This window comes from Lycium ferocissimum, unplaced genomic scaffold, assembly GCF_029784015.1.
Source record: "Lycium ferocissimum isolate CSIRO_LF1 unplaced genomic scaffold, AGI_CSIRO_Lferr_CH_V1 ctg298, whole genome shotgun sequence".
Lineage (NCBI taxonomy): Eukaryota > Viridiplantae > Streptophyta > Magnoliopsida > Solanales > Solanaceae > Lycium > Lycium ferocissimum.
In genome coordinates, this window is record NW_026725197.1 from 119,606 (window position 1) to 132,254 (window position 12,649).

Genomic DNA, 12,649 nt, shown 5'->3' on the forward strand with positions numbered 1-12,649 from the left:
ATAGAAATGTGCTACTGTATCTTTATTAACTTTTGTTTGTAGTAATATCTTTTGGATGTTATAAGTGTGTGATATGTCTACATCTGTTGGTTGTCTTGGATGTCTAAGCTTCTTAGTCATTTTCATAATGTATGCACAATCCAAAGACTTTTTCTTAATATATCCATTGCTTACTATACTGAAAATCTAGCAATAATTCTATGGTTTTGCACAATTTAATTTACTGTCCATTTTTTGTGTGTAATCTTTAAAGAAAACAGTTTGCTTGTGATGATCTCTTTCATTTCTGTTAGTTGCGTTCTTGTCCATTTTTTGTGTGTAATCTTTAAAGAAAACAGTTTGCTTGTGATGATTTACTGCCCATTTACTGCCCAGTTTACAACCAATAATTTACTGCCCATTTTTTGTGTGTAATCAGTGGTTTCAATTGCTTACTCTCATGCTGATTATCTAAAAGATGATTGCCTTTTTTTTCCTTGTAGATATGGCTCGTGGCAGAGGTCGAGGTAGCATAGGCCGCGCAATCAAGACCTCAACTAGAGGTCGAGGTAGCGCTGGTCGAGGTAATATGCCTTCTGTTCCTGTTCCCCCAATTAGTTCTCAACAAGGTGGTACCAATTCCTCAGGTGGGCAAGACCAAGTTCAAACATGTCCTACTACTACGCCACCCATTCAAACATCAGGTCATGGTAGTACCCCATCCATTTCTGAATCATCTCCGATAATACCTAATGAGAGCAACGTAATAGGCGAGGGTGCGTCTACTCAGAGAAACGCAATAGGTGAAGGTTCATCTGCTCAGAGTGATGCAGTAGGTGAAGGTGAGAGCAACAGTAACGTGCAGCGGACACTTATTTTTCTTTCTCCTTCAGGGTTAGTTTCTGCTTGCACCATTATTATTTTTATACTGTAATTGCTTTATAATAGACTTCATATAATGTCTTCAAATTTGTCCAGGTTGGAACCATCGAGATTATGCTCTGAGACGATAACTGAGATTTTCAAGAATGAAATTGAGCCTAATGGAGTTAACTGGAAAAGTGTCTCACAAGAGACAAAAGATTTTTATCTTGGAGAATTCGAGGTATAATAACTGAAACGTTTGTCACTAATTACCGTTAGTGTTCAGAACGAAAAATAGATTTTTTTTAATTTAACTTTGACTATGAGATGTAGAGCTTTATTCTTAATCGAAGCCGTCATAGTAAGTAACCAAGAACATGTCTAATAATCCCTCTGTCTCAATTCCTTGCAACACGGGCAACATCTCATTCTTTTCACCTGTTAGAGAAAGCTGCAGTTCTTTTACTTTCCTGTTTATTGGGTGACTGATGGTGCTTTTCTGATAACTCATGTCTTATAATTTTTGTTTGCTGAGATGATGATTTTATTGTTATACTCTACTCTATAAAATTATTTCAGAAGGCATTCTATTGGGATTCTTCGATTGATAGTGAAGTGAGGAAGCAATGACGTAGAAAGGCGGCGAGTATACCGTGATTTCATTAGCTCAATAAAAGGTGAGGGAATTCGGCCAGTTTATGTTCCGAAAGAAACATGGGAAAGTTGGAAGAGCTATTGGGAAGATCCTAAGGTTATTGAAAAATCAAAAACAGCTTCAAAGAATCGTCGTGGCGGTGAGGATACAGTTGCTAGTGGGACTCACACGGGCGGCTCTATTTCCATCGGAGAGCATCACAAGAGACTTGTAAGTTAATTCTGTGGCTTTGGCGTCTGCCTAACTAAATTGCCATGATGTCAAATTCTAAATTTTTCTTTAAATATACTATGAGCCGGCTATGGCAGTTACCTACATATCCAATTAGAAAGACATGTATTCTATAATTGTGTTTATTGGACTTGCGATATAACCTATTTGCGAACAAATTCTGAAGATAATGATCAGGATCGGTTATCCATTGACTGTATGGGTTCATGGACCGCCACAGACTAATTAATACTATTAGTTTTCATTTTTTTGCACGGATTGCCCTTCTTTTGGGGTGGTCTTTAAATTTTGCCCCTCATATTTGTGTTCTTTAAGTTTTAGGTTCTCGGGTTCGAACCCCCGCTTAGGCATAAAATAAAAAAATAATTTCGCAAGACTATGGGGGGAGAGTGTATTTCATATACAATCCTTAAGGAAAAACCAAAGTTATGCGGGGGCGACTTTGGCTTGAGACATTTTTTTTTTTTTTTTTTTTAACTTTTCAAGGCACACTTTTAGTTAAGGCATACTTTTGGTTATGCCTTAATTAAAAGTATGCCCCATAAGGCATAGTTCCTTAAGGAAAAATTTTGCCCCATAAGGCAAAACTAAATTATGCCTTGTAAAAGGAATATGTTATGCCCCCTCCGCATAACTTTAGTTTTCCTTAAGGAAGTTATGTTGGTTTTGGAAGACTTTGCCTTGAGACATTTTTTTTTTTTTTTTTTTTAACTTTTCAAGGCACACTTTTAGTTAAGGCATACTTTTGGTTATACCTTAATTAAAAGTGAGGTACATTAAGGCATAATTCCTTAGGAAAAGTTTTGCCCCATAAGGCAAAACTAAATTATGTTGAGGAAAAGTTATGCCCCCTCCGGCATAACTTTAGTTTTTCCTTAAGGAAGTTATGTCGACTTTGCCTTGAGACATTTTTTTTTTTTTTTTTTTAACTTTTCAAGGCACACTTTTAGTTAAGGCATACTTTTGGTGATGCCTTAATTAAAAGTTTGCCCTATATGGCATAGTTCCTTATGGAAAAGTTGTGCCCCATAAGACATAACTAAACTATGCCTGAGGAAAAGTTATGCCCCCCCTCCGGCATAACTTTAGTTTTTCCTTAAGGAAGTTATGTTTTGACTTTGCCTTGAGACATTTTTTTTTTTTTTTTTTTAAACTTTTCAAGGCACACTTTTAGTTAAGGCATACTTTTGGTTATGCCTTAATTAAAAGTCTGCCCCATAAGGCATAGTTCCTTAAGGAAAAGTTTTGCTCCATAAGGCATAACTAAACTATGTCTTGAGGAAAAGTTATGCCCCCTCCGGCATAACTTTAGTTTTTCCTTAAGGAAGTTATGCGGAGGGGCGTACACCTCCTCCAAATTTCGCCTTGCGAAATTATTTTTTTATTTTATGCTTGAGTGGGGGATCGAACCCAGAACCTCCCCTATCCAAGCTAAGGGCAAAACTTAAAGACCACAAATATGAGGGGCAAAATTTAAAGACCGCAAATATGAGGGGCAAAATTTAAAGACCACCCCAAAAGAAGGGCAATTCGCAGAATTGCCCATTAGTTTTTTAAAAAAAATTTCTCTCATTTTCACCATAAGCGAGTATCGAAGGGGAATGCCTTCAATTAGTTTTTAAATTTTCATGAACATATTCTAATATGGACTCGCATATGTAAAAGGAATATGTCAAAATATATTCTCTCTTGACATTGGTTTCGTTTTTGTTGGTTTTGGAAGTTACTAAACTATGTATATTTTTTCTTGTATAGGCTATTAAAAAGGGTCGGGATCCAACACCAAGTGAGGTACATTTGCACGTCCATACACACGGTCATGATGGAAAATCTTTTGTTGGTGAGCGAGCCCGAATCGTGCATGTGAGTCCAACATTCTATAATCTTCTATAGGAAGTTTCTTTGTTTAGTCCCATCACATTCAAGAAAAGAGCGAAAGCCAATGGTTGATAGCAATATTAGAAGCCAAACCTGATCGAACTTTTTAGCCCTCATAAAGGCCTTCATTAAAGTTCTATAAGTAACCACATCAGGACTAGTACCCTATAGAAATAGTAGCACCACTATGGCAAAACCTTGGAGATGCTCACATAATTTTAAGGCAAGTTTGTTTAAAAGATGGAATCTCCTCAAAGCTACATAAAGACACTATCTTAAACATAGTGGGAAACATTAACTACATATATAAATCTAGTAAGTTGAGTAATAAGAGTCCCTTTATTATTATAGTTGTTGATGGTGTTGGTGCTTTAGGATCTTTAATTCTTGGATTTGGGATTTGGAGATGGTTTTTGGTTCACCAAACTAGGAAGATAGAGAGCTTGGTGATGGTAAAGGTAGTGATTGGGTTGAAAAGTTGAGAGCTTTTAAGATTGTTCAGTTTACATTGTTTCAAAAACCTATTAACAAGATTAAGCTTAATGATTTATTAGTAGGTACTAATTCTTTTGATAGTGGAAATATTGTAATTTCAACTAGGAATGGTGTATCTTATAGAGCTATGTTGGCGGATGGATCTGCATTAGCTATTAAAAGGCTGAGTAGTTGTAAATAAGCGAAAAACAGTTTCGGTCCGAGATGAATCAGTTGGGGCAACTTAGGCACCTGAATTTAGTGCCTTTATTAGGTTTTTATATAGTTGATACTGAAAGGTTTTTGGTGTATCAGCATATGCAGAATGGAAGTTTGTATTCCCTTTTACATAGTAATCTTAGTACTGGTGTTAGGAATGGTGATTTCAAGCTCGTTAGGCAAGGCTTTGCCGGTGCAACTAGAGGACTTGCTTGGAGAACACTTATATCTCATTATTTAGAAAGTGGTTTTCCTTTTACTAGCTCGCGATCTTGTTGCACCATATTTTCCAATACCTGCAAAAAAAGAACACATGGTTAGGAAAAAAAAAACTACCATCATACTCTCTTCCCATAGGATTGGAGCATGATGGCAACAAGGCATTCTCCTCTTGATAGCATCAGGAACTCCTGCTGTTCCAGTTCTATCCTACCAAAGTTTACGGTTCCCTTCGGTCCTTTTGCAGCTATACAATGCATTTTCACCTATCATAAATACACCAGGGGACTACCATCCTACTCTCCTGACCAACTTTGCCCATTTCTTCCAACAAACAAGGCTGCAAGAGCACCTTGTGCCTTTCCATGCTGCAAACAGGCCCCTTTCTTGTCACCACCTCCAAGCCTTCTCTGCATCTGCACCCCCCCCCCCCCCCCCCCCCTTTTTTTTATTTTATTTATATACCCTCCTGGTTACCACCAGCAAAATAGGTGCTGCATTTAGCTGCACCAGATCTGAGTTGATGTATTTTTTACATAAAGTCAAAAACAAAAAATTGAATATTTGTATTTCAGATTACATTTGAATACGTTTATAAGTCGATATTACCTGTTTAACATGAATCGAATGGGTATAATTGACCCCAATAATTGATTGTTTTTGCATAGATTGGATGTGTTCAACAAAGATTGGATACAAAAATCAGTAGACCTCTAAAGATTATATTGAAATTTTGACCACTAAAATATTTTCTCATGCTAGGAAAGATATTAGCTATATATATATGTATTGTGATATGTACATGAGGGAACGCGCATGTATATGGCCACTTATTTGTTAGTTTGATAGGTTATCGTCGTGCATGTCGTTGCACATATTTCAATAAATTATTTAGCGGGACAACCACGATATAGTACATAAAGCATCTAATAATATTAGTGGGATGACCCGATAACAAAAGGATTTGTCGCAAAGCATTTTAGCATTTTTCTTTGTTTTACAAGTTGCCAAGTTTTCCTCCAAAGCAAAATCCTTGTTTTCGCATGACTTATCGCAACTTCCAGTTGGTAAAATGCTAAAATGAATCCTGACAACTTTCTTGTAGTTCCTTCCTTTGTACACTCACCGAGAACCTTTTTGTCTTAACGTAGCTTTGATTCTAGACCACCAACCAAGTGCAACAGAAGCTTCCAAACTTGATTAGCAATATAACCATAACTAAATTGTGCTAGCATACTTCTCCGTACTCAAAGATTTTTAGGCCGCCACGGCCGGAAGATAAATTCACGTACTGTGCCATATGTAAGAACTCGCACAAGATCAACTACTATGCATATGACGGTTGGTAAGCATTGTAAAATGGTTTTATGAACCTCATTTTTAGGCTTTGCCAACCACCACTTCATAGCTTTTTGTATTAACTTGTCCATGGATCGATTAATTCCACATGAATTGTTAATAGAAGAAAGTCCAAACTTGATTAGCAATATAACCACAACTAAACAGATGGTAACTAGTCTCCTCATAGTGATTAGTAGTACAACAGCTACAGATGGAAGATAAATTCACTCCAAACCTTTTAACTGCATTATCAGTAGCCTTCAGTGAGACAGTGAGACAGAGATATCTTGAATTGTATTGAAGCTTTCGGGGCATTATTCTTCTTTGTATTTAATGGTTCTCGTACATGTGCTTACTGTTAGTGAAATGAGTTTAACTAATTATCACTCTCTTTTTTACAGGAAAAATATCAAGAAATACTACAAAATCAGTCACAAACTCAATCTGAAGTTGATCAATGTCAAGCCTATTACGAAGCCGTAGGAGGGGTAAAGAAAAGAAGAATATATGGTCTTGGATCTCAAGCACACTTATATTATGGGCCGAATCTTCGTCCTTCTTCTGCATCTGATGCTACATCCTCAGTACCACCTCCGAATGCTCAACCAGCAGCGACGGGAACTTTGGATGAGTTAGTGACGCGATTAATTCCTACACTGACTGATAGCATAATTCCTGCACTGACTGATCGCTTGCTTCCTATTATTGTTGAGCGGGTACGTGGATTGAATCCTTCAGTCTCTTCTCAGATGGACACTCCTAATGACCATCCACCATCTATGGCACCTATAGTTTCAGCTCCAGCTACTGCCAACATTGATCAAGTTCATGCATCGGTTTCTGATGATGATCGTGGCTCTCCAGTCTCTCATTAGTTAGTTTTGTGGTTTGGACTTTATGGTTGTTAGTTTTGTTGTTTGGACTTTATGGATGTTGCATATGATTTTGGATTTTTCGGTTTGGATATTATCGTTGTGGATGCTCCAAACTTATTTTGCATTCTGCTATGTATTTTGGACCTTGTAGAATATTAGTTTCTATTAATTAAGTTATTACATGGGTACCTAATATATGCTTGAACGGGTGTATTTAAAATATTATATAACATAAAAAATAAAAAAGATTTGCGACGGATTTCAAATGTTGCGACAAATTATTTTCGTCGCTAAAAGGAATGCAGAAATGTGTATATTAAAAGAATTGGCTACGGAATTAGCGACAAAAACTATTGGTCGCCACTCAGAAGAAACGACGAAATAACTCATATAATTAGCGACGGAAATTATTAACATCGCGACGGATTTCATTCGTCGCTCATATTGGCAACAAATAAAATCTTTTTCACCAATCCGTCGTTAATCCTATATTGGTTTAGCAACGGATACGGATTATTTTTTTTGTCGGCAAATAGCTAGCTACGAGGATTTTACCGATGGAATTCAAAATCCTTGTTTCGTAGTTATTTCCCGTAGCTATATTGGTTTAGCACCTCTCATCTTGTATAATGTTGAGCAGCAGGCTATTGGCCTGTAATCTTTCACTTGTGTAGGTGATGCAATCTTTGGCACTAAAGTCACAACAGTACAGTTCTAGGATTTCATTAGTTTCCCAGTAGCAAAGAAGTGTTCAACTGCTACATAGACATCTTGTTTAACAATAGGCCAGTGTTTTGTAAAGAATTCTATGGGGTAACCATCTATACCAGGTGCCTTATCCATAGGTATGTCCTTTACAGCATTATCAATTTCAGTTCTGGTCACAGCTTCAACTAGTTGTAGCTATTGAGCTCTGGTAAGGCAAGGTCCTCTCTGAGTAACTATTGTATTAGGGCATGGTAGTTCATCAGCACAACTTCCCATCAGCTTGGTAAAGAATGACACAAATTCTGCTTCTACTGCCATGGGCTCACTGATTCTTGTACCGTCTTCAGCATATATAGGTGTGATTGAACTCTTGCTTTCTCTGATTTTCATATGGGCATGAAAATATCTAGAATTAGAGTCTTCACTCTCAATCCAGCAAGCCCTAGATTTCTGTCTGAGCATATTTTGTTCTACCGAGCTCCATTTTTTAATTTATGCAATCGACTTTTCTTAATCAAATAAAGACTAACAGAATAATTGAGTAGCTATGGTGGCTTGTACACTCGCTAGGCTTTGTCTTGCTTGATTCAGTTTCCGCTTATAGGAAGCCATAACGGTGTTAAGATCCTTCATTTCAACTTTAAGATTTTTTAGTTTCTACCATATAACAATCATAGCATCACCCCTTATCTACATCTGCCAGACTTTGTTGAACGTTCTCATAAAGTCCTGATGTTCCATAAGAGTAGCATACAGTTTAAAAGGCTGAGGATAGAGTGTAACCCTTTGCCAGCGCTGGATAATTGCAGGTGAATGATTAGATATTCCAGGTGGTCAAAATTCTGCTTCTACATGCCCATACTGTTGTATCCAGCTGAAGTTACCTAACACCCAATCTATTCTACTATATATCCTGCTGCTAGCTTGTTGTTTATTACACCAAGTGAAGAAGCAACCCTTAGTTTTGAGTGTAATCAGTTGAAGAATGTCAATAAGATCCCTGAACCCCCTGAATCTCATTTTGAGTGACAGGCTGACCAATTCTATCCTCTGATGACAATACATTGTTAAAATCTCCAGCAATTAACCAAGTAGTTTGAATTTGTGTAACCAAAGCCTGCAAGTCTTGCCATAATAATTCTCTATTCTGCTGGTCATTCTTGGCATATACTACAGTAGTAAGGGTAGAAAAGTTTGTTGCCATATGCTCTACTAAACAGTGGATATATTGTTCATGAATTTTGATGATTTGAACATTCAGATGCTTCTTCTATAACACCCACACTCTACCATTTTCTGCCTGGGGATAGTTACAGCAATAATCCCAATCTCTTGCAACTTTGGATATTATTTGTTTTGCCTTTCTTTCCTTAACTCTAGTATCTATGCAACCAAAAAAATCTATCTTATTCTTTTTCAGAAAGAGTTTCAGCTCTTTCTGTTTAAAGGGCTGATTCAGCCCTCTAACATTCCAGGTGTACACTATCATGAGGGATCGAATTCAGTGTCCAAGCTAGGTTCCTTACTTCTTGAGGTACTAGGCATATTAACAGCAATAGGATCAAACCTATTGGCAGTAGCAGTCACTGGCATCTGCATAGTGTTCATCTGATCAGTAGAGGTTCTAGTCACTTGAGTAAGGGGAGTAGGCTTTGCTGCAGCTGTTTTGGTTGCTACAGGTTGCTCATCTGGTGGGACAGGCTGTTTCGTTCCCATTTCTGAATAATCCTCTTTCTTCTCTTGCCTCTTTTTCTCCTCGTATGAGGTGCTTTAAAATCTTCCTCTTGTACTGGTTTTTCCTTCTTCCAGCAGGATTCATTATCATGCCCAAACCTAATACAATCAGGACAAAATTTGGGTTTCCAATCATATGCAATCTCCTGGTGAATAGTGTCAGATGGAATATCAATTTCAATACAGTCCAGCAGGGGCTTCGAGATATCAGTTTCTATAAGAACTTGAGCAAACGAGATTCTATCTAACTCTGCAGTATACCTATCTGTGTAAAGTGGCTTACCAATGGCACTAGCTACCTTACTCAAAGCTTCAGCAAACCAATACCCTGCTGGTAGACCTGGAAAACTAACCCATAGAGGGATATGTGTTATGCAGTTAGGGTCGAAGCAGAAATCAAGTTCCTAATTCTGCACTATGAATGGCTTGTTGTGGTATGTGTATGGTCTTGCTTGTAACATTAGTTCTCAATCGTCAGCAGTATTAACCATCACTATGGTAAAGAAGTTGTGGTTTTATCACGAAATCCCAAGTATGAGTCACATAATTATCCATGGATTTTTCATAAGGAGAATCACTTAGAACATACGCAATTAATGTTGTACTCTAGTGTTCTATGCTGTCCTTGATGTCCTCCTGATCGATTTTAACGACAAACTTTCCATTCTGTTGAGTGGGAGGAATGTATTCCAATGTTAAGCCCATTTGGGAGCTATGGTTATGCTTCTGACCATTTGGTTCCTTAGTAATTGGAGTAGGTCTCCGTTCTTCAGGTGTTGGTTCTTCAATTGGGGTTTGTTGCGCCGCTGTGGATTGATCGAATTTGCTAACTTCTGAGAACTGGAGTCGGAGTGGAAGAGTCGTCTTCACAGGTTCCGACACTGGTGCATTTTTAAGTGTCTTAGGGTTCCGTTGATTGACTACCTCTGATTCCTCCACTATCATTTGAAATTGAGCTGGAAGAAAGCTCCCACACGTCAGTGTGATCAATGCTTGTTGAATTCCAGTTGTCGGAGTAAGCATCATCGTCGTTGAGGGTGAATTGTGTCGCCTTGCCATACTTAGTGCACTTTAGCCTACCTTGGCTAAACGTGCACCGAGAGAGAAAAGCTTGGGCACTCTTACTACAAGCATGACATTCCTAAGAGTTTAAGGATTAAAATAGGGTTCAATGAGTTCTACCCCAGTAGGATTTAAACTCCACTACATGAGCAACTTCAGGGTACAACTCTATCGTAAGATAGGAATTAACTCCCATAATCCCTCACCCTTACAATAACACTTATGCAACCTAGGAACGAACCCCATAGTCCCTCTACCCTTGCAATACTCCGATTGCAAGCACCTTCACTTGACTAACTCTAGCCAAGGACCACTAATACACCTAGACTAACTCTAGCCTAGTGTACCATTCAAAAGCTTGCGGAAACACACTTCCAGCAAGTACACTTTGAGATTTTTCAAACCACCTACAAACAGCTTCTTAACACAGAAGAGTAGGTTTACAATTTAAGCACAAATGAACAAAAATTTACAACAACCTAGAGAACATAGACTAAGTCTTGTATCTGGATCAGGTTCTTCAACTTGTAGGTGACTTTGTTCTTGAGAGATCTTGAGAACTTGTGTTGGCAGCTTTGCATGATTTAGATTGGATTTTCAAGTCTACTCAATATGTTGTCATCATGTTGTATATATAATAGGAGCATGTGGGATGGATAGAGACCACTTATTCACTTTGACCTAAAGCATGGGCCAACTCAGAGCTGTACTTGTGTGCAGCAAGTGGCTCGGCTTTACAGCTGTCTCTGCTAACAGTGCAAGGTGCACAGAGATAGATTTCAGACCAGGTCTTTGTCTGCTTCTGAAATAGTTTGACAATCATCAAAACACGAATGCACTTGGGACTATTAATTTCCCCTTTTTTGATGATGACAAACTTGTAAACTGATGTTCGCCCTGAGAACCAGCTCCCCACTTGTTCCCCCTGTGAAGCAGACCTTCATTATCAAGGCACCTGCAACATGTTAGTAACATAATACCGCTTTTGAAACAGTTTGACAATCATCAAAACACGAATGCACTTAGGACTATCAATTTTCCCCTTTTTGATAATAATAAACTCATAGAATATGTTCCTCCTGAGTTCAGTATTTCTCCCTTCTGACATCATCAGAAAGGCAACAAACAGAGACATGCGTAAAGGCAGGATGAAGTAATTATCCAAATCAGTAGTCTAGATTATACAAACATGATAATTAAAAAGCTAAAATATCATGTCAGAGACAGAGAGGACTGGAGGTATCCAGAGGGAACTTTAGGGCTCAAATGACTAAAAGATGGAGGACATAACAGGGAGAAGAGCTAGGGAGCACGAGCTAGGGGCCTTATACACCAGCAGCTCATTGATTCTTGATCAACTGATCACGAAGCTCATCCTCTTTCTCCTATAAGCGAGCATTTTCAACTTGGAGCACAGTATTTACACAGACAAGTTCACTGCTGGGACTAGGTTCGTGTGTCTGTCCAACCAATTCAGCTCTCAGACTATCATTTTAAGCTTTAAGCCTACTAATTTCAGTGGTCGCTTGCTATTGTGCTTTGATTTGGTCAGTGATAACATAACGGCTCCCCATACCTTCCTTTTTGGGTATGCCTTCGCATTCTTCCAAGATCCTTAGAGTGATCAGTTGCTTTCTTGTTCCCACTGCTGAAATTCAACAGTCTCCTGAATCTTTTTCATGCCATGTTTTTCAGAGATGATTGAGTTAAATATTCTGCCAATCAACACCTTTTGATTCCTCAGAGAGACTTGTTTTTCATCATTCAAGTCATGTACCTCGTTCTTCTCCTTGGAGGAACAGGGTTGCTCGCTTGCTTTGCTTCCTTTACTTTTTAGAAGGTCGACCCATGCTCCTCTTTATTAGAATCTATTTCAAGAACGGAGCAGTTAGACTCAATTATCTTCTCAGATAAAGGTTCTTTTAAGAGCACAACCACAGGGATGTTGTCTTTTAGTACCCTAGAGGGGTTGGGAGTTTTGATTGAGATAGGAGTGGTCCGATGAATGAATGATTTGAACACTCCTGGGGTCTCGGCCATAATTTCCACTTCACTTTGCCAAGTTATCATATTCATTTATGATAGAGTCCTCTGCGTCTTTATCCCAACTGAAAGAGATGGGTTTATCTGAAATTTCCACTGCAACTTATTTTTCCTTAGTAGTGCTGGTACTTTTAAAGTCACTCATGCCCTCATAGCTCAACTTTTCAGCAGCAGAACTTTGGACCTTAGTAGTTACACATTCAGAATCCCTTATTTTGCTAGATACCTCTGCTCCATCATCCTTTGCATTGATTATCTCAGAGGTTTGGAGGAATTTGGAAGTAGGGAGTGTTTTGATCGCTCTTTGTCAGAATCAGGTTTACCAGATGGAACAAGATTTAAGGATTGGTGTAGCGGGTGTTAGGAA

At 38.3% G+C, this 12,649-nt stretch overlaps 1 protein-coding gene across 1 annotated transcript; it reads left to right on the forward strand.

Annotated features, from left to right (window-relative positions):
• Window positions 1–6: 6 nt before the first annotated feature.
• Window positions 7–6,917, forward strand: LOC132043879 (uncharacterized). Its single transcript, XM_059434332.1, is given in 7 exon segments — window positions 7–16; window positions 483–873; window positions 958–1,084; window positions 1,423–1,490; window positions 1,492–1,708; window positions 3,485–3,592; window positions 6,262–6,917. Coding segments are annotated over 7 exon segments (1,395 nt in total). The 3' UTR covers window positions 6,736–6,917.
• The last annotated feature ends 5,732 nt before the right edge of the window (window positions 6,918–12,649 follow it).